The 27,746-nt window shown below is 39.8% G+C and overlaps 3 protein-coding genes across 5 annotated transcripts; 1 reads left to right on the top strand and 2 right to left on the bottom strand.

The window, feature by feature from the left end:
• Positions 1-272: 272 nt before the first annotated feature.
• On the bottom strand, positions 273-16,771 carry LOC130550558 (interferon-induced very large GTPase 1-like). Of its 3 annotated transcripts, none has more exons than XM_057328045.1 (7): positions 16,528-16,771; positions 14,952-15,015; positions 14,802-14,861; positions 13,309-13,866; positions 8,929-9,537; positions 6,984-8,839; positions 273-6,659 (listed from the first exon to the last, which is right to left on the bottom strand). In XM_057328045.1, the coding sequence occupies exons 2-7, from the start codon at positions 14,971-14,973 to the stop codon at positions 1,896-1,898; spliced, it is 7,869 nt and encodes a 2,622-aa protein (XP_057184028.1). In that variant the 5' UTR covers positions 14,974-15,015; positions 16,528-16,771; the 3' UTR covers positions 273-1,895. The 3 variants fall into 3 exon arrangements, with proteins under 3 accessions (XP_057184028.1, XP_057184027.1, XP_057184026.1); XM_057328044.1 differs by having other exon boundaries at positions 15,320-16,771; XM_057328043.1 differs by having other exon boundaries at positions 14,952-16,771.
• A 478-nt stretch (positions 16,772-17,249) lies between these two features.
• On the top strand, positions 17,250-21,278 carry tefb (TEF transcription factor, PAR bZIP family member b). Its single transcript, XM_057328052.1, has 4 exons — positions 17,250-17,500; positions 18,519-18,815; positions 19,097-19,317; positions 19,533-21,278. Exons 1-4 carry the CDS (start codon positions 17,386-17,388, stop codon positions 19,746-19,748), a joined length of 849 nt encoding a protein of 282 aa, XP_057184035.1. The 5' UTR covers positions 17,250-17,385; the 3' UTR covers positions 19,749-21,278.
• A 1,356-nt stretch (positions 21,279-22,634) lies between these two features.
• Positions 22,635-27,141, bottom strand: LOC130550563 (protein Tob2). The gene is made up of 2 exons (XM_057328051.1): positions 26,922-27,141; positions 22,635-25,460 (listed from the first exon to the last, which is right to left on the bottom strand). The coding sequence occupies exon 2, from the start codon at positions 25,216-25,218 to the stop codon at positions 24,085-24,087; it is 1,134 nt and encodes a 377-aa protein (XP_057184034.1). The 5' UTR covers positions 25,219-25,460; positions 26,922-27,141; the 3' UTR covers positions 22,635-24,084.
• Positions 27,142-27,746: the final 605 nt, after the last annotated feature.

The raw sequence follows: 27,746 nt of genomic DNA on the forward strand, positions 1-27,746 counted from the left end.
TTTTCCTACTATGGGAGTCAATGGGTGTTGAGATCTGTCAGGTTATAAGCATTCTTCCAAATATCTCTCTCTGTGTTCATCAGAACAAAGACATTTATACAGATTTGGAACAACTGGAAGGCGAGTAAATGATGACAGAATTTTCATTTTTGGGTGAAGTGTCCCTTTAAGAGTTCTGTAAGATGGTAAATAAGTCTGACTAGACACCATATCACCCACTGACATTTCTCCTTTCAGAACTAAATACACACACACATCCCTGAATTATGTATGAAGATAAGCTCAGTCAGGATTTCTTTCATGAGGTTTTATTTCTCTTAAACAAGATTTGAACTTGTATTGACACATTTTCACCTAAACTGTGTTGTGGCGAATCGGCCTTCCATCGCAGAAAGAAATCTCAGAGACAAGGGTTCCAGATGCCAAGAGTTTCAACGTCATTTGCTCGAGCAATCAAAGTGAGACACACAGGCCCGGTTTCACAGCCACGGCTTAGCTTAAGCCAGGACTATGCCTTAGTTGAATTAAGATATTCATGTCGCTTTTATAAATATGCCTTAGAAGAATACATTACTGGTGTGCATCTTGAGACAAAACAATGGCACTAACATATTTTAAGATATTTCTGGGCCAGTTATCCTCAGTTATGACAGGTCAAACATTCATTTTAGTCTGGGACTAGCCTTAAACCTTGTCTGTGAAACCGGGCCACAGAGTTCATCTGATGATGTCCAATGAATACACATCTGACCTCATCTTTTATACACTGTTCTCAAGTTGTTATCACAGTTCAAACCAATCATGTTTTACCTGACATCATCTTCTACCAACCAGGTTTTACATGACATCACTTGTTCTTATTAGTCCATCCTCTTTTGACCTTCCACAGTTAAACGTCACGCTCCCTATATCAGCATTTAACTGTGGCGAAACCTTTTAAAGCTTTAAACAGAAAGATATACACACACATCCATCTTTAAAATGTAGATATACGTCACATTGTCATTTATTACTCCAAGCTTAGTGTACTTCAAAGAGTAAACATGCACTTTAGACAAGATAATATTGAGCACAATCAGTGCTCGTTTTTTTGTTTGTAACTTGAACAGACTAATGTCTCCAAAAGTGTGTGTGCTGTGTGTTTGTAATGTTAAGCAGATGTCTAATGGTGCTCATCCTATGAGGCCTATAGCCCTTGTTAAGATCAGAGAAGTACATGAACTCTATAACTACCTTAAATGTGTTCTTTTATATAAGAAAACTCAATATATTTAGAAAAACCACCATAACATCTGAAGAGGTGTCTAGGTATAATGAGCTGAAGGTCAGTGGACAGCTACACAAAGGCATTTATTAAGTGGATACGAGTTTTCATGGCATCATCATCATTATCATTTTGGTTTGCATGACGGGGTCCTTAACAAACATACAGTCCACGCTTCACCCTCCACCAATCAGAGCAAACAGCATTAGAACAGAGAGATGTTCATGCTTGAGTTGAGTTCAGCAGTCGTCTGTGTAAGAAATCTGTTTGTTTTATGTGTGTCTGACTCATGTCAAGGTTGTGGAACATTATTGGGCTGCAAAACAAACCTTGAAAACTTTTAAGTTTGAAGCTGTCCTCTCTGGTCCAATAAAAGGTGATCTGTGTTTGGGACTCCAGGTTAACGCCAGGTTGAACCTCATTGATGTGTCCCTGTGTGTGTGTGTGTGTGTGTGTGTGTGTGTGTGTGTGTGTGTGTGTGTGTGTGTGTGTTTGTGTGTGTGCGCGCGTGTGCGTGTGTGTGGGGGGGGTTATACTCAACGTCAAGCTGCTGTATGAAGAAAGTGACCAGTAAAACCACAGTCTCAGATTCATCTACCGCAGGAGAAGCCTGTCCGTCACAGAGGCTTCATTACGTGTATTTATCTAAACTCTCAATAGCATCTTGTTTTCTGTATTGTCTCCATTGATCTGGAATCTCACCTTCACCCTGGAATGTTTTCTCATAATATCTCTCCAGATGTTTCTGGAATCTGCACACAAACCACTTCCAGTAGGGCAGTTCAGAGAGGTCAGGGGTGATGCTCCAGTTTGCATACACGCCTCCTGCTCTTCTGTATTCATTAAATAAAATCCAATTATCTGATGATTTAAAACATTTAGAACTCCACACTTCAGTTGAGCATAAATCTATACAGAAATTATTTGTTTTATGATCATAGAATCCATTAATTCCATTCATTCTATGAAAAGGAACACTGTGATCTCCATCATGGTTCTCTATTGAGTTGGTGCAGGTGGCTTTACAGAACGGACACTGAACCCAACAGCACTGACACAAGTGACCAATCACAATCTCATCTGATCTGTAGTTCACATCCAGTTTGACTTCAAATGAATCTGTGCTGAACTCTCTGCTGATGTCAGACATTACTGGAGGAAGTTCTGTTCTTATCACAGCTTCTAGAAGTTTGAAATCATCAACATCATCATGGTTGACTCCACTGAAGTCCTTCACAGAGAACATCAGAACATCTGAGAGCTTCAGTGTGAAAAACTTCAACCACACATCAACATCTCCTCTGTTCTCTTGAACATGTTGAGTAGATTCATGTGCTGCTGTCATGATCTTCTCCTGCAGGAGTTCAATGTTCTGACTCATCTTGAGCTGAACACTGACACTGAACTGATCTCTGATGTACTGACTCACTTCATCTCTGATGAAACTCTTGAAGTGATCTCTGGGGTTTTTAATGTAGTTTATGTATTTGTCAAAGTTCTCCTCTTCTGCCAGTCTCTTCAGGATGTGTTTCTCCAGATTTGATCTGTTTCCTTTCAGTGATGTACAGTTTGATCTCATCTCATCTGCTAAATCTCTGGCGGTCTGTTTGTAGACACTCTGTTCAATGGGTTCTTTCAGTTTCTGACAGATGATCTCACCAAAAATAGCCGCTGATGTTGCTCCTTGACAGTATTTCTGGAAAACACTATAGTATTCTCCTCTCTTCTTTTTAACATAGAAAACAGGATCTCTGGCTTCTCTGAACATTCTGTGTTGGTCAGTGAATGTCTTGTTTGCTCTCTTAAATATAGAAAACACCAAATCTATGAAGAATTCTCTCCTGAACACATATCTCACTGGTCCTTCTTCAAATACTGTTATTTTTGTCTTGATGTGATCTGTGAGGTGTTGAATGCAGGTCATGTTGTAGCCCAGCTTTGAGATATTAAATGACTGAATCAAGTCTGTCTGCTGAACAACATCTGAGATAAATGTTCTTATTTGTGTTTCATCTTCTTTAGACAGACTGTATCCAAGGATTTCTTTAGCTGCTCTGTAGGCATTTCTAACAGGTGCTGTAATTCCACTGGATTTCTTGAACTGAACATAATCTGAATAACTCTGAACAGTAAAAATATCCCTGCTTTCTCTCCAGGCCTCTACATGGACACTTTTATAGATGTCACTGAGGAGTTCTCTCACATCTCTCAGTATGTCAATGTCTCTGATTGGAGGAGAATCTCTGGTGATCTTCTTCACACACTCTTCCCAGAACACATCAAACTCTCTCTTCAGAGTTTCTTCATCATTTGTTTTCTCTTTGTGTTTTAATGCAAGTTCTTTGCTCTTTTCTAAGAGAGTGTTTTCATGATGTGTCCTCTGAGCATCAATCTCTCTCTTCAGGTCTCGCTGCTGAAGAATCTCATTTAATTTCCTCTTTGTTTCTCTCACAATGTTCTCCTGAAGCTCTGTGATTTTTATTTCAAATGAAGTTTTCCACTGAACCAGTGTTTCTGCATCTGTGTCTTTATCAAAGAATTCTGACATTGATTGTTTCACTTCTTCATTTTTCTCCTTCAGTTCTCTCTGAAGATCTCTTTCTTCAATCTCATCAATTGCTTCATTTATTTTATATTGTACTTTGTTCTCAATTTCCATCATGGCACTGCGAAGACTCCAGGACCACTTGCTGTATTCTGTCTCCAGTCTCCTGTATGCTGAAATCTCCAGAGAATTCCTGAAGCTGAACACAAATCGTTCATTCAGTAAAGCCTCCCAGAGATCTTGAATTCGCTTTTGTAGGTGTGTCAGTATTATTCCATTTGATTTGGAGGCTTGTGAAATAATAGTCTCTTTTAGTTCTTGAATATTCTCACAGTAGTTTGGGTTCGGTGGTGCCATTGGTGGGCTTCCCTCCCACAGCTGAGCAAAATACTTCACATCATGAAGAACATCAAAATTAATGACATCACTGAAACATTCTTCATCACAGACTTCATCTTTAGCAGCGAGTTTTGTCATCTCATCCAGTGTCTCCAGCAGTCGTCTCTTTCCCTCCATGTTTTTCTCTCCAGCGGTGACGTCTGAAACATTCTGATGAACAAACATACAGCTGGGCTTCAGTTTGACCTTCTTCATCCTCAGAAAGGCCTGAACAACAATCTGAAGAATATCCTGCATCTCAGATGGGTTTTCTCCAAAGATGTTGATCAATGTCAGATGTCCAAGACCAACAACAAATGTGGCCAGTTCATTGTCATGATGTGTTGTGGATCTTCCAGCCAGTTCTAGAGAACGAAGACCTTCAGTATCAACAACCAGAATATAATCAAACTTCATCTGATGTTTCATCTCCTCTGAGACTCTGATCAGCTGCATGAACGCTCCTCTGGTGCAGCGGCCGGCACTGACTGCAAACTCAAGTCCAAACATGGCATTCAACATGGTGGATTTCCCAGAGCTCTGAATCCCTAAAATTGACAGTACAAATACTCTCTGATCTCCCAGTTTCTGGATGAGTTTATCTAGAACAGCAGAGATCCAGATCAGAGGAACATGAGCAGCATCTCCATCCATCAGCTCCAGTGGAAATCCAGACATCATCATCTCTGCTGCAACACTCGGGAGAGAAGAGAAGGGAAACTGAAGATCTGTTTTGTTCTTCTTCACAGATGAACATGATTCATAGATCTGACCGATCTCTCTCATGATGTGCTCCAGACCAAAGGCAGCATCCTGAAGTCCTTTAGATATTCTCTCAAGTTCTGTTTGTTCAGTCTTGAGTTGTGCAGATTTATCATTATTTTCTTTCAGTTGTAAGACTGTTGACCACTTTTCATTATACTTGTGATGCAGAGCAGAAAGATCAGCTGAAGTGAATTCATCCAGGAGGATTCTGAGCCATTTGAGGAAAAACATCCGGTTAGCATCCTGTGAGTTCATTTGGTTAATAAAGAACTTCATAAACTCACTCATGTCAGATTTGTGTTGCTGTTTACGAATGTTCTCCATTTCTGTTTCTATTTTACTTTTCTCTTGTTCTAGCTCCTCCCCTTGAGGTCGATGAAGTTCTTTGTTCTTCTGACACCACAGATGCCACAGTTCACCCTGACAGGGCAGAAATGATTCTTTGATTTCTGTCAGAGGTTTATTCTCCAGTAAACTCATCATCTCTTGTGCTGCTTCTCTTCCTCTCCTGCAGTCTTCATCATCTTCATCTACTCTGACATCTGAGTGTTTGGACACGTCTTCAAGTCTGAACATGAACGCTGATGCTGAAGATGAGAGACAATCATTTATGACTCTTCTGAGTTCTTCAGACACATCTGACTGATTTCTGTCTTTCAGACCAATCTTATATTTTCCTCTCTTCATCTTACATACAGCAGATTCATTCTCAGTAAAAAGACAAATGAGTGGCTTTCTGTCTTTATACAGATCTTGTATCTTTGTTGTGTTTTTGTCATTCTTGTCAAGTTTAGTCAGAAGAACAACGTTGACTGAAGACACTTCAGTGAAAATCTTCATCTGTGTCTCGTGGTCTCCTGCATCACCATGAAGATTACAGAAGGCAACACAGTCAGTAAATGTATCTGTGTCTTTTCCAGATGGACAGTACCAGGCGATCTCCACCACTCCATCCATCAGTAGTCTGGTTCTGCTGCTGCCTGGACAGTTTCTGTGGAAGAACGTGTTGTGTTTCTCATTGATCAGACTGTTCATCAGCTGAGATTTAGATGAAGACGCAGAACCAAACCTGAAGAACGACACCATCGGAGTTTCTGCTGTGCACACTGACTGGACTTTACTGATGATGTCATCGTCAGTTTTTCTGACCTTCCAGCTCTTGTTGATTTGTCTGAATGTCCAGAGAGGAAACTCAATGTGTTGTGTGAATGGATCAGGAACAAGCAGAGGAAGAGCAAACTGACACTGAGAGAGTTTAGTGACCATCATCTGCTTTAGGAAACTATCAGAACAATGAAACAAAGCCATCTGAACATCCATCGGGTGAATAGAGTCTGGTTTACTTGTTACTGCATTAGATGAAGACATAGCTTTATAAAAACTTCCATTGTGTTCATTTGACTGTTTGTCTGTTAGTTGTGTTTGATGATGTTCATTGGTGTCATTAGTTTTAATGTATCGTGCTCTGTAGTTCATCATCAGTAGTTTCTGTAGATAATTCTTCACCAGCTCTTCTTCAGCACAAGACTCAAGAGACTGTAATGAATGTGAAGTTATCTGAAGAACATCTGAAGCTCTCAGTGTATTGTCATTTCTCTCATGAAGCTGAAGTCTGTCAAACAGATGCTTTTGAATTTCCCATTTCATTTCCGTCTGTAGATATAGACCTGATCTGACTCCTGCAGTTCTGACATCAGTCTGTTGTCTCTGTTACGTAAACAAAACAATATTATATCTTATGGATGTCGCACAGAAAATACTCATAATTAATTGCATATATTTGCTGAGAAAAGTTCAGAATTACAATTGAAAGACAGAACATTGAAATAAATCACTTTGAAGTCAACATATCTTTTGTTTAATGTTTATACCACAGCTTTACTAGAAACCGTTCAGTCAATGATTTGTTTGTGCTGCTACTAATGTTAAACTCACAAAAGTCAAAACAGATCATGTTGTACAAACAGTCAGATGCTACTGATCAAAATATTAAAACTTACACGAATAAAAGATATTTCTCTGAACACTCACCTGTACTGGAGCTCGTGTTTGAGAGCAGATCTCCATCTCTTCCTCCTCTCTCATCTCTGTTCTTCTTCTCTTTAGTTGATCTTCTCTCTCTTCCTTCACGAGTTTCAGTTGTTCTTCAAAGTTCTTTTCTTGTTCTTCTCTCGTGTTTCTCTCCTCCTGAACTCTCTTCTCAAACTCTTCTAGCTGATGTTGTTTCTCTCTTTCTATTCTCTCTTTCTCTCTCATGATTTCCTCCATGTCTCTCTTGAGTCTCTCACACTCTTCCACATGAATCTGGTTCTCTTTCTCATCTTCTTCTCTTCTCAGTCTCTCCCATTCCTCTCGCTCTCTTCTCGTGTCCTCAAGCATCTTTCTCTCTTTCTCTTTTAGTTCTCTTTTATATCTCTCTTCTCTCGCTCTAATCTCGTCTTCTCTTGTCTTTCTCTCTCTCTCATGATTCTCTATTATATTCATCAGTTTGTCTGTTTGTGTGTCATATTTGATCAGGAGATCTTTGTTTTCTTTCTTCAGTTCTGATATTTCACTCTTAAATGAGTCTCGTTCTCTTCTCATCTCTCTCACATCTTTCATTTCTCTCTTGTGTTCTTCTTTTCTTCTCGTCTTCTCTCTCTCTTGATTCTGTTTTTCTTCTTCAGTGTGTTTTTTTAATCTCTCTATTTCTCCGGTATGTTTCAGCTCTTTTTCTCTTTCTATTCTCTCTTTCTCTTCTTTGATCTCCTCTCGCTCTTGTTTCAGTCTCTTATTATATTCATCCCACATTTCTCTCTCTCTTTCTCTCGTTTTTTCATTCTCTTCTCGTGTCTGTGTCTCCCGGTCCTCTCGCTCTCTTCTCATCTCTTTTATTTCTCTTTTATATTGTTCTTCTCTCTCACTATATTCTGTTTCTCTTCTCTTTCTCTCCTCAACATTCTGTCTTTCTTTTTCTAAATCCTTCATTATTCTCTTGATCTCCGTCTCATATTCTTCATTCTGTAGCTTCAGTTCCTTTATTTCCCTTTTAAATGTCTCTTGTTCTTTGTGAATCTCATCTCTCATCTGTCTCTCTTTCTCTTTTAGTTCTCTTTTATATCTCTCTTCTCTCTCTCTAATCTCTTCTTCTCTTGTCTTTCTCTCTCTCTCATGTTTCTGTGTTTCTTCCTCCATCATCATCGTCATTCTCTCTCTCTCTTCTTCTTTCTCTCTGCTCACTTCTTTTATTCTCTCCATCAGTGTCTTCATGTGTTGTTCTTGTTTTTCTCTCTCCATCTCTCTGAACATCTTACATGAGTAGTAACTGCCTCCGTTTGCTGTCACCATGTGATCTATTTTCTCCAGTAGATCAGAAACTTGTGTGCGGTCTTCAGTCTCAGCGTTATTGAACACATGATATCTGTTTCCACACTCTTCTATCAGGTTTCTCAGAGGAGATGCAGGTTTTCCCAAACACTCTTCAATAGTTTTCTTCTTCAGATCATCTCCTCTGGTGAAGAGCACCATGGTGTACATGAAAGAGTTTTCTCCAAACGTCTCCTGAATGATCTTCACTGCTATAGCCTCCTCTCGAGTGAAGCGTCCCAGTGGAACCAGTAAGAGAAACACATGAGGTCCAGGCAGAATCATGGAGATACAGTTGGTCATTTCTCTCTGAATCTCTTCTTGACTCAGTTCGGTATCAAACAGTCCTGGAGTGTCGATCACAGTGATGAATCTCTTCTTGATCTTTGCTGTGTGTTTCTGACACTCGCTGGTCACTGATTCAAAGGATTCTACTGATGTAAACGCTTCTCTTCCTAAGATTGTGTTTCCTGTGGCACTCTTCCCAACTCCAGTCTTACCCAACAGCACAATCCTCACCTCATCTGTGATCTCTGAAAGATCTGGCAAAGAGAAAATGAGTTTATTTTTACACAATGTGTGATATCAAAAAGGGCCAAAGAGTAATTATGTGTGTTTTTCTGATTCTTACCTGGTAAATGGATTTGTGTCTTCATCTCTTCATCTTTCATCCTCTTCATCTGCTCATCTAAAAATGTTTGTGTAGTGAAAGAAGCTCCTCTGTTATCTTCTACCGTCTGCTGAATTCTCTCCAGTAATGTGGACACTTGTGTGTTTGGATGAAAGAAATGACCTTGAGCTGCATAACGTTTAATAACCGACTGTGTGACGTCATCCAGTTCTGCTGTTGTGTCTTCAGACTTCTGCATTATCAGGATCATCATGTGATTTCTGATTCTTGAGCTGAATATTCTGTGCATCTCCTGCATTTCAGCTTTGTGTTCATCAGTCAGTGGACCAACAGGAACGATGAGGAGGAACACGTGAGCTCCAGGATGACAGAGAGACAGACAGCAGAGCGTTTGACGTGTCAGTTCATCATCTGACAGTGACGTGTTGAAGAGAGCTGGAAGCTCCAGCAGATTGATCAGACTTCCACACACCTCCATCTCTCTCTTCATCAGCACACAATCTGATCTCATGTCTGATCTTCTGCTGCTCTCATTCAACATCAGCTTTGAGATGAAGCTTTTTAATCTTCTGTCACTTCCACACACAACCACATTCAGCTTCACAACATCTGAAAGTGAGAGAGATGAAGATAAAAAATATAGCTGAAGAAGCAATTACGGGGTCGAGCCCTATAACAGGACAAATGGAAATACATGTGGACCGTTCTGATGATGAGTTTTTGAAAAGCAGATTTAAAAACAAAAGTAAAAGCATTTAGAATACAATATAAGTGCTTATAACTTTTGACCATTAGGTGGTGCCGTCACCAAACTAGTGTGAGACGAAAAAGATGTGCCAGTGATGATACAAACAAAGTTTTTAGGCAATACACACATTTATGTAAAGATGTAGTTACATGACCCTTTGGCACACTCGCTTTCAAATTCATTGAGGTGGTATATTTCAAGCTTTTAAAAACTTTTTTGAGGATGATTCTATGGAAGGTAAATCGTGCCAAATTTAAATACATAAAAGAAATGATGAAATGTAAACCAGATTAACAATTATACATTAAATAAAAGTTGCTGTTTGGTGTTCTGCATCTCTGATAAGTTAACAGACGTCTGAACAGATGAACAAACTAGAGCATTGGAGAGCCTTGCATTTAATAGTGTGGCGTGAACCATGCCGGAGCGTGATGGTCCCATTCCCCCGCTGGCCTGCGCTCACACTGTACATTACCAAAGTGGTCAGCACAATGGAATCCATCGTTATGTTCGGTTTGAGGTTTATTAGCTGTTTAACTTCATGCGCGCGCTGCACAGACCAATCCGCTTATGATATCATTGTCATAGACGAGCGATATGAGAGTAAACGGCTCTGTATGCTTTTATATCAGCCGATATTTATATATATATACATACAGCTTAGTTTTTGGCGCGGTGACAAACGCCTGTACGTAATAGTGCTGTGCGTAATATGTTTTTTTGCTATGACAGTTGAACTTCAGAAAGGAATTTAAACAGGTGCATAATTTACAACATGTATTAATAATAATAATAATAATACATTTATTTTATATAGCGCCATTAAAAGTTTCTTTCTCAAAGCGCTGCACAACATATAATAAAACAATACATCACACATTAATAAAACAAATCAGAGCAATACATCACACATTAATAAAACAGCACAATAAAATACTGTATAAAACAAAACAAAAGATCCAGTCAAGTAAAAGCAATCCTGAAATAAGATGTTTTAAGAAGAGATTTGAAAGTGGCTAGTGAGTTTGCCTCCCTGATGTTTATCGGGAGAGAGTTCCAGATCTTAGGAGCATAAGCAGAAAATGCTCTATCACCCATGGAGCGGAGCCGTGTCTTGGGAACGTCTAAAAGACCATACTGAGAAGAGCGTAGATTACGACATGGTTTGTAAGGAATTAAAAGACCAGACAGGTATTGAGGAGCCAGGTCATGCAATGCCTTAAAAGTCAACATAAGGATTTTAAAATCAATACGGTATTTGACAGGGAGCCAGTGTAAAGACTCTAAAACAGGGGAAATATGATCACCGGACTTAGCCCTAGACAGAATTCTAGCCGCAGAGTTTTGTACATATTGTAGTTTGCTAATTGAGGTTTTAGATACTCCAGCAAGAAGTGCATTACAGTAATCAACACGTGAGAAAACAAAACAATTTATCAACCTTTCAGCAACTGAAAAGGATAACATAGGACGTAAACGAGCAATATTTCTCAGGTGGAAAAAGGATGTCTTAACCGAGTTCTGAATAAAAGGCTCAAATGTTAGCGAGGCATCAAAGATGACTCCGAGATTTTTTAGTTTGCTTTGAAACTCCAAAGCAACACCATCAATAGACATTGTCATAGGGCCGGCATTGCGCAGCTGATGGGGAGAGCCGATTAGAATAATTTCGGTTTTGGAGCTGTTTAGAGACAGAAAATTGTCAGACATCCAGTTCTTGATCATAGTAACACAGTTAGAGATATGCACAGTGTCCACATTTTGGCCTGATCTTGAATGAATATAAATCTGTGTGTCATCAGCATAAAAATGATAATTAAGATTGAGAGATCTTAATAATTCACCAAGTGGATAAATATACATGCTGAAAAGTAAGGGACCCAAAACTGAACCCTGTGGAACACCAGTATATAAGGGACAGACCTTGGATCTATAGCCACCCATACACACAAATTGCCTGCGGTCATTAAGATAAGACCTGAACCAGTCCAGGACATTAATAACAAAGTGCAGCGCTTCGTATAACGATTGGCTTTATCGTAATAAAGTATGCGGGGCTGATTAAAAAGCATACAAAAAGCTAGAAAGATATGCGAACTACATTAATATTTGTGATATAAATATTTATATAAAATGCGTTAGGTTGCACAGAAGAAAGTCCAGTCTAGGACCTTCCCTGTACGGTTTGTGGACAGTTGTTTAATGAGAGAAATGAAACATACTTGAAGAATCCAGACTGTGCAGCAGCAGAGGACTATTTATTCTGTTCATTCACTGAACCGAGGGACAACCGAAGATGTCGCTTGCTGATCTTTAGTTGGCCAATCAGCAGAAGGAGGCGTTTCATACTGCCCACATGTGAAAAACGAGTTTTCAAGCTATTTATTAGTTTTTTTCTGTGAAGTTGAAAACAAAAAATCCAGCCGAATTAAGCCGAAATGTAAAAGCCGAAATGTTTTCAATTTGAGAGACAACGCATTGTCAGTGTAAAAATCATTTCATTTTATTTTTCATTTTGGCACATATTGTGCAAACAGTTATAATCTGGTTTTCATTTTCATCATTTGATTTATTTATTTAAATTTGGCAGGTTTTACCTTCCATATGATTCTAGAAGCCATATACCAAATTTCATTCAAATCACTCAATATTTAAAGGAGGAGAGGTAGTATGGTGTAATATGATAAATGTGGTATCAAAGAACCAAAGCCAACAAATGTAGCCAAGCCGAATCTAGTCTCAGCCTCAGACGTCACGCCCACGGACCGTTGGCTAAACGCCTGATGCATAAGGTACACTTTTCTGCAAACACTTGCAAAGCACGTTCAAAGTCGTCATCTGATTGGCTGAATTTCACAGGATTTCGAGGAGTCGCCTGATCTAAGAAGTAAGTTGTTGTGCATACAACGGTTGCCATAAGAATTCCTCACAATCGACTAAACGCTTAATTCTTAAAAGTATGCGAGGTTCACGGCATAAACTTATAATCATTTTGTTGCTGTTAACTTTTGACACGTTCGTGAATGTACACTGGTCTGTTACTGTGGGGACATTTCCACTCCTCTAAACATGATGCAGCACAAAATTAAACGGGATTGGTTGCTTTACCTGTCAGTCATATGGCCTCTTGGGCGGGCCTTGGCCAAAGAAATTGCTGATAAGTTCGGCTATGTGACTACCCCGAATTTACAATCTTTGGACACACCGTTCAGAAGATATGAGCAAAAATAACCACTAGGTGGCACTGCGCTGAAACAAAGCATGTTGTCTCAGGTCAGGCTTATGTTCGACCATACCAAGTTTCATGTCAGTACATTAAAGTTTGGCAAAGATACAGCCTCTAATCCGTTTTGGTGTGTTCGCCATCAAATTTGTTGACGCGCTATACAAGAATGGATTGGCCAATGAAAATCTTTTAACACATTTTCAGTTAGCACTGTCTCTAGATGCTGCATACCAAATTTCATACAAATCAGACAAACACTGTTGGATGAGTTTGAAAAAGTATCTTTCTTTAAAAATTCAAAATGGCTAGAAAATGACACATCATGTGCAAGATACAATAGGAGTCTTCACCCGTTCAGGACTTGACCCCTAATAATAAACTTTTAAATATAAAAATTCACACTCACCTCTTTCTTCTGTCTGCTGCTTCATTGTGAGAGATTCTTCACACATCAGATGTCGTCCACTGTTCATTTGCACAATATTCTCTAATGTCTCTTTAAATTCAGAAGGGGAGCTGTTTCTCTCCAGTCTGTAGTGTTTGTTAAGACATTTGTCTATAATTTCTTGTATAATGTCATTGACATGAGTGTGTGGTGAGTCGTGTGTGGTCAACACCAGTGTGTGTTCATAAACACTGTCAGAGAAAGAGTTGAGGATCATGTTCACGTGCTCTTGATCTTCTCTTGAACACTCATCATCATGTTTAAAGATGAGAATGATGACGTGAGGTCCTGGATGAGACAGAGACACACACTCTCTCAGTGTCTGTGTGATGTGATGGGATGAGAGGTTGTGCTGGAGCAGATGAGGACAGTTGATGAGTGTCATGTGTTTTCCTCGGACTCTCTCACAGCACTGATGATCATCTGGAGGAGATTCACTCTCAAACGCTGATCTTCCTAATATCAAGTTTCCTACTCGACTGTTTACTGACACATCTTTACCCAACACAACAATCCTCACTGCAACACAACAAACACACATTTACTGTTTACTGACTCATCTTTACCCAACAGAACAATCCTCACACAACACAACAAACACACATTTACTGTTTACTGACTCATCTTTACCCAACAGAACAATCCTCACACAACACAACAAACACACATTTACTGTTTACTGACTCATCTTTACCCAACAGAACAATCCTCACACAACACAACACAACAAACACACATTTACTGTTTACTGACTCATCTTTACCCAACACAACAATCCTCACACAACACAACAAACACACATTTACTGTTTACTGACTCATCTTTACCCAACAGAACAATCCTCACACAACACAACACAACAAACACACATTTACTGTTTACTGACTCATCTTTACCCAACACAACAATCCTCACACAACACAACAAACACACATTTACTGTTTACTGACTCATCTTTACCCAACAGAACAATCCTCACACAACACAACACAACAAACACACATTTACTGTTTACTGACTCATCTTTACCCAACACAACAATCCTCACACAACACAACAAACACACATTTACTGTTTACTGACTCATCTTTACCCAACAGAACAATCCTCACACAACACAACACAACAAACACACATTTACTGTTTACTGACTCATCTTTACCCAACACAACAATCCTCACACAACACAACAAACACACATTTACTGTTTACTGACTCATCTTTACCCAACAGAACAATCCTCACACAACACAACACAACAAACACACATTTACTGTTTACTGACTCATCTTTACCCAACACAACAATCCTCACACAACACAACAAACACACATTTACTGTTTACTGACTCATCTTTACCCAACAGAACAATCCTCACACAACACAACAAACACACATTTAATATATAAACTCATCATCAACATTACACAATCTTTTTCTATGTAAAGACTCACTATAAGGAGGATGGTCCATACTCCGTCTTGTCCTGCGAGCAGGATTGGGGACAACAGACACTGCAGAAGACAAAATCAGTACACTTATAATTAACTGAGATTCATAACTGAAAAAAATCAATAGAAAACATCATCGTGTGTGTATCTCACCTGTGCTGTCAGTGCTGGACATGTTTCTGTCTTCAGTGTCTTTATTTAATCTTCAGACGATCATCTTATAGCCACAGAAAAAACCCTATTATCCCTCACAAGATTTATTTTAGTACAACTTGTCGATCTACATGCAGAAACTCTCAATGCATCGTGTTTATAAATTGTGTGTGTTACACTTCAAAGTTATTCTTCTCAACAAAATGTTAAACACAGAGATATGATTATGAGTCGGTTCTGTGACAGGAGGTGAAAGTGAAACTGTCTGCTGTTCCCGAAGCTCATTGACACGTTTATTACTGAACTCATTATTTAGTGCCTAATAATTACATATACAATCATACTACAAACAAAAAGTTTCATGTTACCTGTACGTTAAGGTTTCTTCATGTTAAGATGATCTTTTATTAACTCCATGAGAGCAGGAAGAGATCTGAGTTTGGGTGCAGTCAGACACGATAGGCAGGTAAAAACTAACCAAACAGGCAGCACCAGTCACATGACTTCACACTTACCTGTATTTGTGTGCATGTGGGATTTTTGTAGTATTAATAAATCAAGAATTATACAAAATCCTCTATTATTAGCCTATTAGGTTATCATGTGTTTGTCCGTAACAGGGTGGACATTTTATGTCAGTCATTTGTGTCTCTATAAATGGTATAATTGAAGTGCTTAGATTTGGCCTGGATGAATTTTGAAATCTCTATCATAGACTCCTTTTATTATGAAATGAAGTAAAAAGGAAAAATGTTTGTCTTTCTACAAGAGATTCCAAAAGTTTTTAGAAGTGTATAAATAATTATAGGAATGAACCAGTTAGGATAATTTAACCACTGAAATTATACTTTCTCATATTTGCTCTGAGTTTTAGGTAAATAAAAAAGTGGTAAAAGTGTAGTAACCATGTTTTTTGTTTTGTTTATTGATCACTATCGGCAAAACCGTGGTTTAATTCAGTAACCAATTTTTTTAACTGTAGTAACACAATGGTTAATTTTCGTTAAGGCAGCCAGTAATACAGTACAATTGAAATTGGATAAAATAACAAATATACCCAAGTATTTTGCCCTCTGGCGTTGACATTGTGGAACTGCATGTCAAAACATTACAGTAGAAGCCAAATTACAACCCTCTGCACAAAAAAAAATATTCACAGGTGGTCACACCCAATTTCCCCTGATAACAAATATGAAATGTAAGTGAGTGTTATCCATAGTCTGTCCAAAAATAAAGTTGTAGCATGGTTGGTCTCGTCCATTTACTGTCAGTGTGCTTGTATTGGGTACCGCTGAAAAGCAGTCCTTATGAACTGTACTTTAAGCCAATAAGAAAATATATATACTATTTTTTGGTGTCAATATGCATATCCTATATATAACTGTATTTTTTTATCCTCAAGTTTTAATACAAATAACCCGTAACTAATTGTATAGTAAAACATAGTGTAACTGAACAAGGATGATAACTCGAATATATCAGTTCTCACATATTTGTACTCATCTTCACTGTTATATCAATGTTTAACTGTCTTTCTGACTGACTTTAAAACTGTTGAAGAAAAACTTGTCTTAACTCAATGAAGTCTCGCGCCTTCTCTCGAGATGAGTCTGTGAGGAGATCGTCTTCATTAGTGACTTTTCATAGCGCGTTCTGGTTGTTTTTCCTCAGAATTTATATCAAACAAATCAATTCATTGCGAAACGTGTCATCTTACTGTGTGTCCTTAATATTACTGCTCGATAAAAGCGAGACACAGGGGACTTCTTCCCGCGCGCTCACGACGTGCACGCTAGCTGCTCTGTGCTCTGCTCTGCACGTGCTGAAACCCCGCCCACTCAGTGAGCGCGCACACAGCACGTTTGGAGACACGAGCTCACGGCTAGTGTGGACAAATACAACAAAATGAAAACATGTACACACTTGTCCGATTTAATAAATTTGTTGAAAAGTTAACTATAATATAAAAACGCACGGATCCACAATTATTGACATTAGCATGTGTAACTACCGGAGTATATTTAATTGTTATAAAGGTAACATTCTGTTAAATGTATAGTCAAAAGAGGGTGACTTGAGTTTATTTCGCCTGTTTGACGTCATAAAGACATTCCGAACTTGTTTTGGAACAAAGACTCGATCGACTTGTCATGTTTATTGTTGTAGCTCTGCGTGACGTGTAGTAACAGTTGACCAATAAACAAGCGGCTCTGCCTTGATCTTTTTAATAATTATTGTCGCTCCGTGAGACAACCAATCAGCGCTCAAATGTCATTCAGGGGGCGTGTCCTCAATGAATATGTGATTGTTGAACGCAGTACACTAGAGTGGATTGACACGCTGTTGTTTTGAGTGTTTTCTCGTGTAGAAACAGCAGCTATAACGGATTTAACGGACACGGCAGCAGTGTTTATCGATTAATATCGCAGCAGTGATGCCCGGACAGGACTCAGTGAATGTGACCATCGGTCCACAGAAGTCGTCTGCTTTCGTTCTGAAGAAGATTATGAATATTCCTCCTCCAAACATACTGCAGGATCAAGACGACGGTAAACAAACCTGCTGTGTGCAAACACAATATCGAATACAAATTTGCGTCAGTATATGTATAATAATATATTGTATCCATGTTTCATTCACACGATCTTGATGCATGTTTATGCTTTCAACACGCATTCTTGTGCGTGCGCGCGCGCGCGTGAAGTCATGCGCTGCATTCATTGGTCCCTTAAAGAACACAAAGTTCCCTTCCAGATCATACCGCGACGCAGCGATAACAAGATCATCTGAATGTGTGAAACACCACGGTACTGTATAATCGACACATTTGCGCAGTCACAGTACTCAGAGGTACAGGAATACTATGGTATTACCGTGGTACATGTCTACAAACATGGTCTTGTCATTGTACAATGTTCAAACATCTATTGCTGGTTTACCCTTCAGCTGCTTTGTGTATCGACATATATATTAGCTTTATAGTTGTATGATGCGTTGGATTAAATAAATAAAAACATCATATTATTATTGCCACATAACTATACAAACATGCGTCACGGCAGTGTCCAATACTGGTGGTGGTTTAGTAGTTGACCAAGTTTGGTACTTTTATTTCACGAGGTGCAATATTCACATACATTTGTGTGAAAGTTATAAAAACATGTGATTTTTAGTAGTTGATCCTCTCATCATAACTGTTGCTTTGAGGTGTGAGGTACAGTATGAGATACACTCTTAAAAATAACGCTTCAGAAGGTTCTTCGATGCCATAGAAGAACCTTTTTTGTCTAAATGGTTCCATAAAGAACTTTCTCTTTCACAAAAGGTTCTTTGTGGTGAAAAAAAGTCCCCTCAGATCATGAAAAGGTAAGAAATAGAGTAGATGGTTCTTTAAAGATGGTTCTTCTATGGCATCGCTGTGAACAACCTTTTAAGCACCTTTTGAGACAATATTAAGACAATTTTGCTATTGCGATACCATAATATTGATCAACATTTATTATCCGATATCAAATCTGAAGTTTAGATCGTAAATGTTTCACTGAACGAGGGTGTTGTCTCTTCCAGACATTGAGAAGGAGAAACAGGGTTCAGCAGGTGATGGGGCGTCAGGTGGAGTCTCCGCCTCTCTCACCCCCACCATCTGGGACAAGACCTTCCACCTGGAGTACATGGACCTGGACGAGTTCCTGCTGGAGAACGGGATTCCCGTCACGCTGGAGGAGGAGCTGAGCAAGGGTCAGGGGGCGGAGTCACAGGCCTCAGATTCACCCGCGGGCGTCCCACAGATGCCTGATGAGAAAGAGGAGGAGTCATCGTCTGTCAGCGATGCAACAGAGCAAGAGGTGACCGAGACCGCAGAGGGTGAGAGAAAACTATTGATACTATATGATACTATTAATGCTGTAAAAACACTGAATATAACGCTTTAATGCCCAACTGTATAAACCTAAAACACTATCCATACACGTTAGACCTGCTCAAATCATTTTGTTATTCAAAACATTATTCATGTTTTCTAGTTTCATTTGGAGCCATAAACAGAACGTGATGTTTACATGACACCGGCACTTGTGATGTTTAAACGGTCTGCTGTCCAAACATGATGTTCGCTCTGATAAAAAACACCTTTCTGTCACCACCAGAAGCCAAAGATGATTCAGGTCATGCGTCACCTGCTTCCGTTGAGCCGGACGAGATCGAGGTGAACGTCCCCTTCCAGCCGGACCCCACAGATCTGGTTCTGTCCAGCGTTCCGGGAGGAGAACTCTTTAACCCCCGCAAACACCGCTTCTCAGAGGATGACCTCAAACCTCAACCCATGATCAAGAAAGCCAAGAAAGTGCTCGTCCCTGAGGAGGCAAAGGTGACGGCTCATATTCTGTTTTTCTGTTGTGATCGATTTCTCATTTTATGCTTTGAAAACATTTGACTGTATGTTAGAGTAGATGCAGAATAGTTTTGTTGTTCTTACACGTGCCACAGAATCTCTTTACTGTCAGATGAGGCATCATTTGCTTCTCAAACTGGCCGTTTCACGTTTGTCCTAAAACAGATTTTGATGTCAATGTCTTGTCACAGGATGATAAGTATTGGTCACGCAGGAAGAAGAACAACACGGCGGCGAAACGCTCGCGGGACGCTCGGCGACTGAAAGAGAACCAGATCGCCGTCCGTGCCGCGTTCCTGGAGCGGGAAAACGCGGCACTGCGACAGGAAGTGGCCGAGCTGCGCAAAGACTGCGGCCGCTGCAAGAAGATCGTGTCGCTGTGCGAGGCCAAATACGGAGCGCTGTAAGAGACAAACTTCATCAAGAGAACCGTTTCCCCCAGTGATTCGCACGCTCCTGCCGCTGGGGATTCTGGGTAATTCAAGTGCGTGATTGGGTGGATGAGTGAAGACCAGTGTTTCTGGTCGCTGAGGCTCTAATATATATATATATATATATTACACACAGTATATATAAAACATTGTGAACTTTACCCTCTGACCTCCCTCGTGTGTCATTCCACCCCGGCGGGCGTGCCTGACCGTCGTCGTTCACCTCGACGAGTGATGAAAGCAGCGAGTTTTGTTCTTCGTTCAGTAACAGATGAAGACAGAAGAATCGCACGAGTTCTTGATCAGACTCTTACTTTCATTGCACTAAAGTTTGTTTCCTCCTCTCGTTGTACTCAGTGTTTCTGGACACAATTTGTTTACCTCTTGGGTAACTTTCTGTGTGTAAAAAGGCGCATGACTTGTTATATTAAGCAGTTGTTTTGTTTTTGTTTTGAAAAGTAATAATCCTCTGGAATAATGGTGGAGGTCAGACGCTGGTGTCTGATGATGTCGTGAGGGTCTCTGTGGATGATAACAGAGGTGTTGTCCTGACGCCTATCAGACCCAAGACAGAGATGGTGTTCAGCACTGTATATACACACATCTGTCCGCTGCACATTTACACATGTCCTTGTTGTTAATATTGTGCCGGTCAGTGACTGTTTATGTATGATTTTAACACAAGCGTTTGTGCAGGGATTTTAACTGTGAGTCTGATCATAAACTGGACTCAATCCAGGGCAATAACATGTCATACATCTTTATCTTTTTTCATCATGTTTGTGTTTTTATAGCAGTTTGGCAGCTCGGCACTGTTGTGTCAATGAGGAACGCACCATTATAATGGGTCTCATCTCATTTATAAAACACCAGCAGTTTATTTACAGATGTTTTTGCTTGTGTTTCGCGAATGAGGCTTGATGTGTGAAACTGCACAATAACATGTGGATTAGTTTCGTTTTTTACATTTCTTGATATAAAAATATATATACAGAAATATTATTACTCGTGCAACAAAAACAAATCTGAGATGTTCACATCGTTTCAGAGATTATGTTTTAAAATAGCAAAACGTCGTAATGGGCTTCCAGGTTTTAAACTAAAGATTCGAGCTTCTGGTTTGAAAAACACGTTTTTAAATAAACAAACTACTTTGCATTCTTAGGGTTTGTGTTTGACAAATAGACACATATTGTGTTTTACAATATTATTGTATGTAATTCTAAGGATTGTTTTCGTAAACTAACGCACATTTACGAGCAAAAAATATGTAGTGACAGCCGAGTGGTTTTGCATGCTGATGTCATCGTGACGTGTGCAGTGGGCGTGTCCTATTCTCTTTTACATGTAGCGCTAAAAGACTGTTGCGATCTTTGATGTTTTTAACGTGTCTTGCTCAGTTTTCATTTATTCTACAAACCAAACCCATCTTTATACTTTCCTACTGTCAAATCACCAAGGCCGATGTTTGTGATATACAATAAATCGTGATGTGTTTTAAATGATCGCCCTTTAAACGTAGTTTGTTAAATTTGTAAGTGTGGAGCAATCTTGTGTTTCATCTAAATGACGTTTTTAAAAGTAACTATTTCTTTTCTATGTGCTGTTTTGATAAAAACACGTTGTCTTCTTCCCATCAGAAGTGAGTCTGTAATACAGTGTAATCTGATAACTGTATCATGAATATTAATCAAGAGAAAACAAGCATTGACCTTGTTGAGGTCATGATGAATCTGCTCTGTGATTGGCTCTTGCTGGTGACATCTGCACAGCACACACACACACGAGCATCATCACAAAGACTGTTCCCTGTGTGAACATAAATATTAATACACATATTCATGTTATATAAAGACAAACAGCACATGTAAACATTCAATCAATGTCCTCTGAACACACACGTTTGTCATCCTTTGTGTGTGAGCTCATTATTATTAGTGTGTGTGTGTGTGTGGGGGGGGGATATGTGGGGGATTACGTAACAACCAGCCGAACACTGAAGAGCATCCTTACATAACATCTGAGATCTGACACCTACAGAATGAAAATGTGTCATCTTTAAATAGAAGATCGTTCCTTCACTTTGTCAGTAAATGTAGTGTTTGTACTGTAAACGTTTGCGAACACAGTTTAATGCCTGTTATTGTGATAACATTTTTAGCAATATAAGCTTAAAGTGTTTACTTGCAGGTGCATTTAAAGATCAGATGGTCAGGATGTTTCTTTAATACAGCACAAAAGAAAGACTTTAGTAACTATTAGAACACCACCAAGACACAGAGCAAAGAGAATTGATTACTGAAGTCATGTTTAGAATAACCAATGTGACATTAATTCATCATCAAATAAATGATCTTTAATATCTGAGGAATGTCTTTTACTCGGAAACAAACAAACAGCGCTGTGCTCATCGTTTAACGGATGAATCTACAGGATTTTCCTTTTCAGTTAAGAATGTTTGATGATGTCAAAATGACAACATCTGAGATGAAGGAACCTTAAAATTTCTCTAGAATTTCTGCATCTTGTAATTAAGATCGACTCTAAATGTATGATGATCATCCATGTTAAAGTGTTTTTAACATCCTGTTAAAGTTCAGTACCACTTTAAATGAGAAAAAACATGTTCAACTTCACAAAATAAAATAATTTATCTTCCATTTTGTTTATCTTTGTCACACTTCAACTCTAGTCCTGTAAACTTCACTTATTGTTGGCTCTTTACGTGCTCATTTGCAAGTCATTTTGGATAAAAGCATCTGCTAAATGAATGCATGCAAATTGTGAACTATAACCCTCCAACATACTGGGAAAAACCATACGAAAACAACTGTTAGCAGAAAGAAATGAGAAAATATCTGACACTGTTAAACATTTTATTAATCATTTCATCTTGCATATATATTTATATTCATAGAGTTATCTCTGAAAAAATAACTTCAGCACGTAAGAAACTAAAGAAAAGATCTCAAACATAAGAAATATATACAGATTCGTGTCATTATAGTATATATCTCTTCATTTGTTTTACAAATGCGCTTCTGAAAAAACACACAGGAAAATATAGAAAACTCGTAAATAAATTACAAAGAAATGTAAAAATACACCAGATCGAGAAATCTGAATCCCACCTACCCGAAATGAAACAAAGATAACGACGTTCACAGTTCAATGTTGGACATCACATACGGTCTCATGACAATCTTTAAACTACAGCACATGATCTTATGTTCACACACACACGGCCATTAAAGGGTGATTTAAAGACCTTCAGCATCTAGCGTCTTGTGTTTTTTAGCGAGGTGTTTTGAAAGGCCGGTGTTGGTAAAGTGTGGCACGACTGCACATGACTGATGTCTTACAGAAAGCCAGCCATCATCTCCGTGCCCTGAAGAGCCTCTACAACCACCTGACAAAACAGTCAAAATGAGGTCACATTCATAGTCCTGAAACTGTGAAAAACAAATACAACAGTGTGCAAACATCCATATAAAATCTCTTCTGTATCAATGTCGACAAACTCGGAATTATATACAAAAACACCCCAAAACAACGCAATAATACAAAACGAGTGCCGTAACATCACTGTCCCTCATGTCCCACCTCTCTAAAGTCACATTGAGTCTCTGCCTGGACGCCTGCATCTCTTCACCTTCACACAAGCTGTACGTGTAAGAGACACAAACACTCATGTCCTCCAACCTCTGAAGGTCAAACATGATGCGGAAAACCATCGAGTGCACTAAAAACAGCCTTCGAGAAATATCTGCATTAACAGCTGGCTGGTTTCTGCAGAATCGATCTCATGTATTTAAACTGTAGGCGGTCTATAAATATAAAGTGCATTTAAATCTCAACTGAACAGCACACAAACACACAATACGTGAGCTCAGGACCGCGAGACATACGCTGGCACAGTGAACGGATCATAAAATCCCTTTAAATACGACCACTGAGGTGCGAGCGGACATTCCAGAATCATCTTTAGCATCTTTCCAAAATCCCAAATTAGCATCTAGCATTCTTTCAAAAGATTATAAGCTTCCTGAATCAACACTAAAATAATGAGCGTCTGTAGACTAAGTAGATCACGGACACAAACATTTGGCCAATAAAGACCCCGACAATCACGTGATTGAATACGGAAAACAACGAACACAAAGAAATGTGTGCTGGTCAACATGAAACTAATAGCAAATGGGAAAAAAGTAACAATCACAATTAACACTTAAGTCATAATACTTTTGTTTCTGTTGGTAGTGTAACAATGATTGATGGGAAATATTTCAGCATTGGAAACTCTGGGACGGTCTCAGTTGGCCAACACCACGGGCTGGAACGCCTGACCTGAATACTGCAGGTTGTATCCACCAAGCCCCTCCACAAATGGAGCTTTATCCATGAAGGAAATTCCACCATTGGCACCGATGATTCCCAAGGCCTGACCCGGCGGCGGGCTGGAGAACGGGTCGAAGGAGACGTGAGGGGGCAGAGCGTGGAACGAAGCCATGGGCGGAGCTTCTGCATCAAAGTAGAGCGGTCTCGGAGACGCCGGAAACACAAACTCTTTGGCATTGGGGGACAGTTGGCTGGAGACGGGAGGCGTCAGGGAGCGCATGGAGAGCGAGAGAGGTCTGTGCTTCATCAGCCCCGGGGGAGAAACGGTGCCGGGCGAGTGCGTCGTCACCCTCTGCGTCTGGAGCACGCCGGGCGTTCCGCAGTTTCCGCTCTTCCTCATCTTCGTGGAGCCGAATTTGGTTGCGGCGAAGCTGGCGGTGGTGAAGGTGATGGGCTGAGGGGCGGAGTGTGGGTACACGAGGCCTGCGATGGGTGGAGATGGGGTGGACGTGTTGGAAGAATGGGCACTGGGGTTGGTGGGGGTGCTGGGGGCGGTGTAACCGAACAGCCCCGGGCAGGACGAGGTAGAGAGGGGAGTCGGCGAGCTAGAAAGAGACCGGAGCAAGCCGGGCGATGTTCGGCCTCCGATGGGCACAAACACCTGAGCCTCTGGGTTAAAGCCCAGACTTTTTACTTCCTCCAACTCCACTTCACTTTTAAGTACACTCCCATCCGAACTTTGACCCCCCACACCTGGTGGATCCTCCATGTAGAGAACATTCACGACACCCTTCTCTCCAATCTGGTAGGACACTTCGTACGGGTCGATCCAAATGCTCAGCTCGGGGGGAACGTTAGCGTGGACTTCCTGCGTGTCCAGACCGCTCCTCTTGGCCGCGAGTTCCACCAGCGGGTCAGACGGGACACCCAGGTGAAGACAGCGGAAGGCAGAGCCGCGTAAAGGAGCTTCGGGGTACCAGTGCCCTTCGAAACGGGACACGAGGATTCGCTCCAACTCGTCGCCAAACAGATCCGCCCTCCGGCGCGGGAGCTTATTGTACAAGTAGGACACGATGAAGTTCAAGGCGACCTTCACCTCCAGATGCATGACTGTGTACGATAATTGAAGTTTCTGTGAAACACCTTATGGCAGTCTCAACATTTCCTTGCGAAAGTCTTGAGTCTCAGCCTTGGGGTTTACTTTAAAAGGGCCTCCGATTTTGGTGCATTGATCAAAAAATATATTTTTTTAAAACTCAGCGACCATTTGATGTTAAAAAAATGAATCTTGACCCCATGAATGCTTGCAGCGTGTAAATGGCTCTCCAAGATCCAGTTTCTTCAAACTCCCTGGAAAAAAAACACAATAAAAGGAAATGTAAGTAAGTGATGATCTTTATGAAATCCCTCATCAGTCCAGCTCACTAACATAACATGAGTTCATGTATAAGGCCAATTACACAACACAAATAACAGTGTCAGGATGAATATTATGTATATACTGTAGATCAGTTTGTTCAAACTTTAGAATAGCCGGTATTCACATTTACACCAATAACAGTCTAATAATAGTCTTAAAGACAGCTGGTGATGAAATGGTGCTGTTGGAGGTGAGGTTTAAACCATGACGACATCATCAGCGTGTGTGAAGATTGACGTGACGCCTCTTCATGATGATGATATTTCTCTCAACACACACAGTGATCATATGAGGACTATCACTCATGAGGAATGCCAGAGAAAGCTAGCTAACCAAACCAACCATATTATTTCCATTTAACACCATTTCAACAGCTTTTTACAGAAAGATGAACCTTGAGACTGTGTGTGACTGTGGCACGACCATTTTCACACATTCGCTTGGTTAGTTGCCATTGGAAATGATAAACGTAATAAAACGTCTGATGTGCTACTACAAACATCCAATGTCACACATACATCACATGTCATGACAGCGAGTTTAATATGTTATAATAGGAATATCATCACATCCCAAATCACATTACCACTTTTAACAACTCCAACATCACACACACACCAAACACACACTCTCACGTGAATGCGTCCTTTAGAGTTTAATACAGATCTCATCATTAACATTTACTTTGTTGATGTAGAATTAAACGTTTTGGAAGAGTGCACACTGCTCAACACGTTTGCATGGCCCGTGGCAAACTGCCAATGAAATGTTCCCATTTTGTATTTTTGTGGATGTCTCCATTTATAAATACAACAAAAATACAGTAAATTAAGATTACTGTTTTTTTCTAAATTGTAGTGTTAAATTATGGGTCACGGTAAGGTTCTTGTGTTTTTATAACTAACGTAAACCGTGTATAAAAACACGAGATGTCTACATGGGAAAGTCCTATTTTGATAGATAATGTAAAAGTGCGTGAGCGCGCGCGTGTCAATCACAATCACTTACAGAAAGTGTTCAACATTTCAACTCATTGGTAGTGCTGCTGTTTATCCGCATCACAGGTGGAGTAAAGCGACATTCATGTGTGTAAAGCAGATAATCGATTATCTGTACGCACCATTACAGCACACACACAAAGACAACAACGTCAGAGGCAAACACAAACACAAACACGCGCACGAGTGCAGACGAATGAATCACATGAGTAATATTATCATAACCGAATCTCACTTTCTGAAATGATCGACAATTCATCACTCATTCAAAATAACAACAATCATTATAAATATGTGCCCAAGCAACACGACAAAGTCCAGAGCAAATCAATCCAGAACAGTTTGAATTACATTTACTTCATTTATTTAAAGATTAAGAAATAAAACACTTACTGAGTCAACCTTGCGTTCTCATCACGCGCCTGTAATTTCCATTAATCCGTTTAATGCCATTTAAGCATCGCAGCGCTCGCGTCGACGAAGAAACATTCACTGAGATCTGTGGCGTCCGACTAAAACGCGCTCTTCATTTTGATATTATTTTGTGTTAAACTGATGGCGTGACATATTCTGAGCGTGCACGCGCCCGTGGAAACTTCACCGTTAAACAGTCTCGCGCATTTATACGCAGCTGTGATGGCTGCCGGAACTACTTTCTGCGCGCAATAATTCAACAACTCTGCGTGTACAAACGTCACGAACTCTGTTAAAAAAATCCATCACTGTCATTTAATCACTAAACTATTATAAAATGTGTTTAATGTCGTATATACTATACAAAAATTCATGTAGATTTTACATTTTGTATACATCCCGTTTTAAACAACACAACTTTTATTAAGACATCTATAAACTACCTCTACCTAATAAAGTCTCTAATTGTTGGCGTATTAATTTTTCCATACGTGTGGTTGTGCTGCGGAAGGCTAAAAATAAAAGATGCTATAGCAACAGAACTTCCATTGGCTAAGCATATAACAACTGCAGGGTCCACACGGTAGGGGGCGCAGTGACGTATTGATTGTCAGATATTCCCAACAGCATGCTGGGAGATTGAGTGTCTAGTGACAGCCGTTCGGTGAAACGTTGGCGATATTATGTTATATCTATGATATTTAATATGTGATATCTATAATGTTACCCATATTTGTCAAATAAGATTATATACGCCAGTTTATCATAAAATTAAATGTAGAAAAAATTATTTACATTTTAAGT

Source organism: Triplophysa rosa, unplaced genomic scaffold (assembly GCF_024868665.1).
Source record: "Triplophysa rosa unplaced genomic scaffold, Trosa_1v2 scaffold359_ERROPOS111650, whole genome shotgun sequence".
NCBI lineage: Eukaryota > Metazoa > Chordata > Actinopteri > Cypriniformes > Nemacheilidae > Triplophysa > Triplophysa rosa.

What these genes read in the sequence shown, in the direction of transcription:
- tefb (XM_057328052.1), top strand. Translation starts at nt 17,386, where the DNA reads ATGCCCGGACAGGACTCAGTGAATGTGACCATCGGTCCACAGAAGTCG. An exon ending in GGTGACCGAGACCGCAGAGG is followed by an intron (nt 18,816 to 19,096) that starts GTGAGAGAAAAC and finishes TGTCACCACCAG; the next exon opens with AAGCCAAAGATGATTCAGGT. An exon ending in TCGTCCCTGAGGAGGCAAAG is followed by an intron (nt 19,318 to 19,532) that starts GTGACGGCTCAT and finishes GTCTTGTCACAG; the next exon opens with GATGATAAGTATTGGTCACG.
- LOC130550563 (XM_057328051.1), bottom strand. Translation starts at nt 25,218, where the DNA reads ATGCATCTGGAGGTGAAGGTCGCCTTGAACTTCATCGTGTCCTACTTG.
- LOC130550558 (XM_057328045.1), bottom strand. Translation starts at nt 14,973, where the DNA reads ATGTCCAGCACTGACAGCACAG. An exon ending in GTCCAGCACTGACAGCACAG is followed by an intron (nt 14,862 to 14,951) that starts GTGAGATACACA and finishes TGTCTTCTGCAG; the next exon opens with TGTCTGTTGTCCCCAATCCT. An exon ending in AAACACGAGCTCCAGTACAG is followed by an intron (nt 6,660 to 6,983) that starts GTGAGTGTTCAG and finishes TTTACGTAACAG; the next exon opens with AGACAACAGACTGATGTCAG.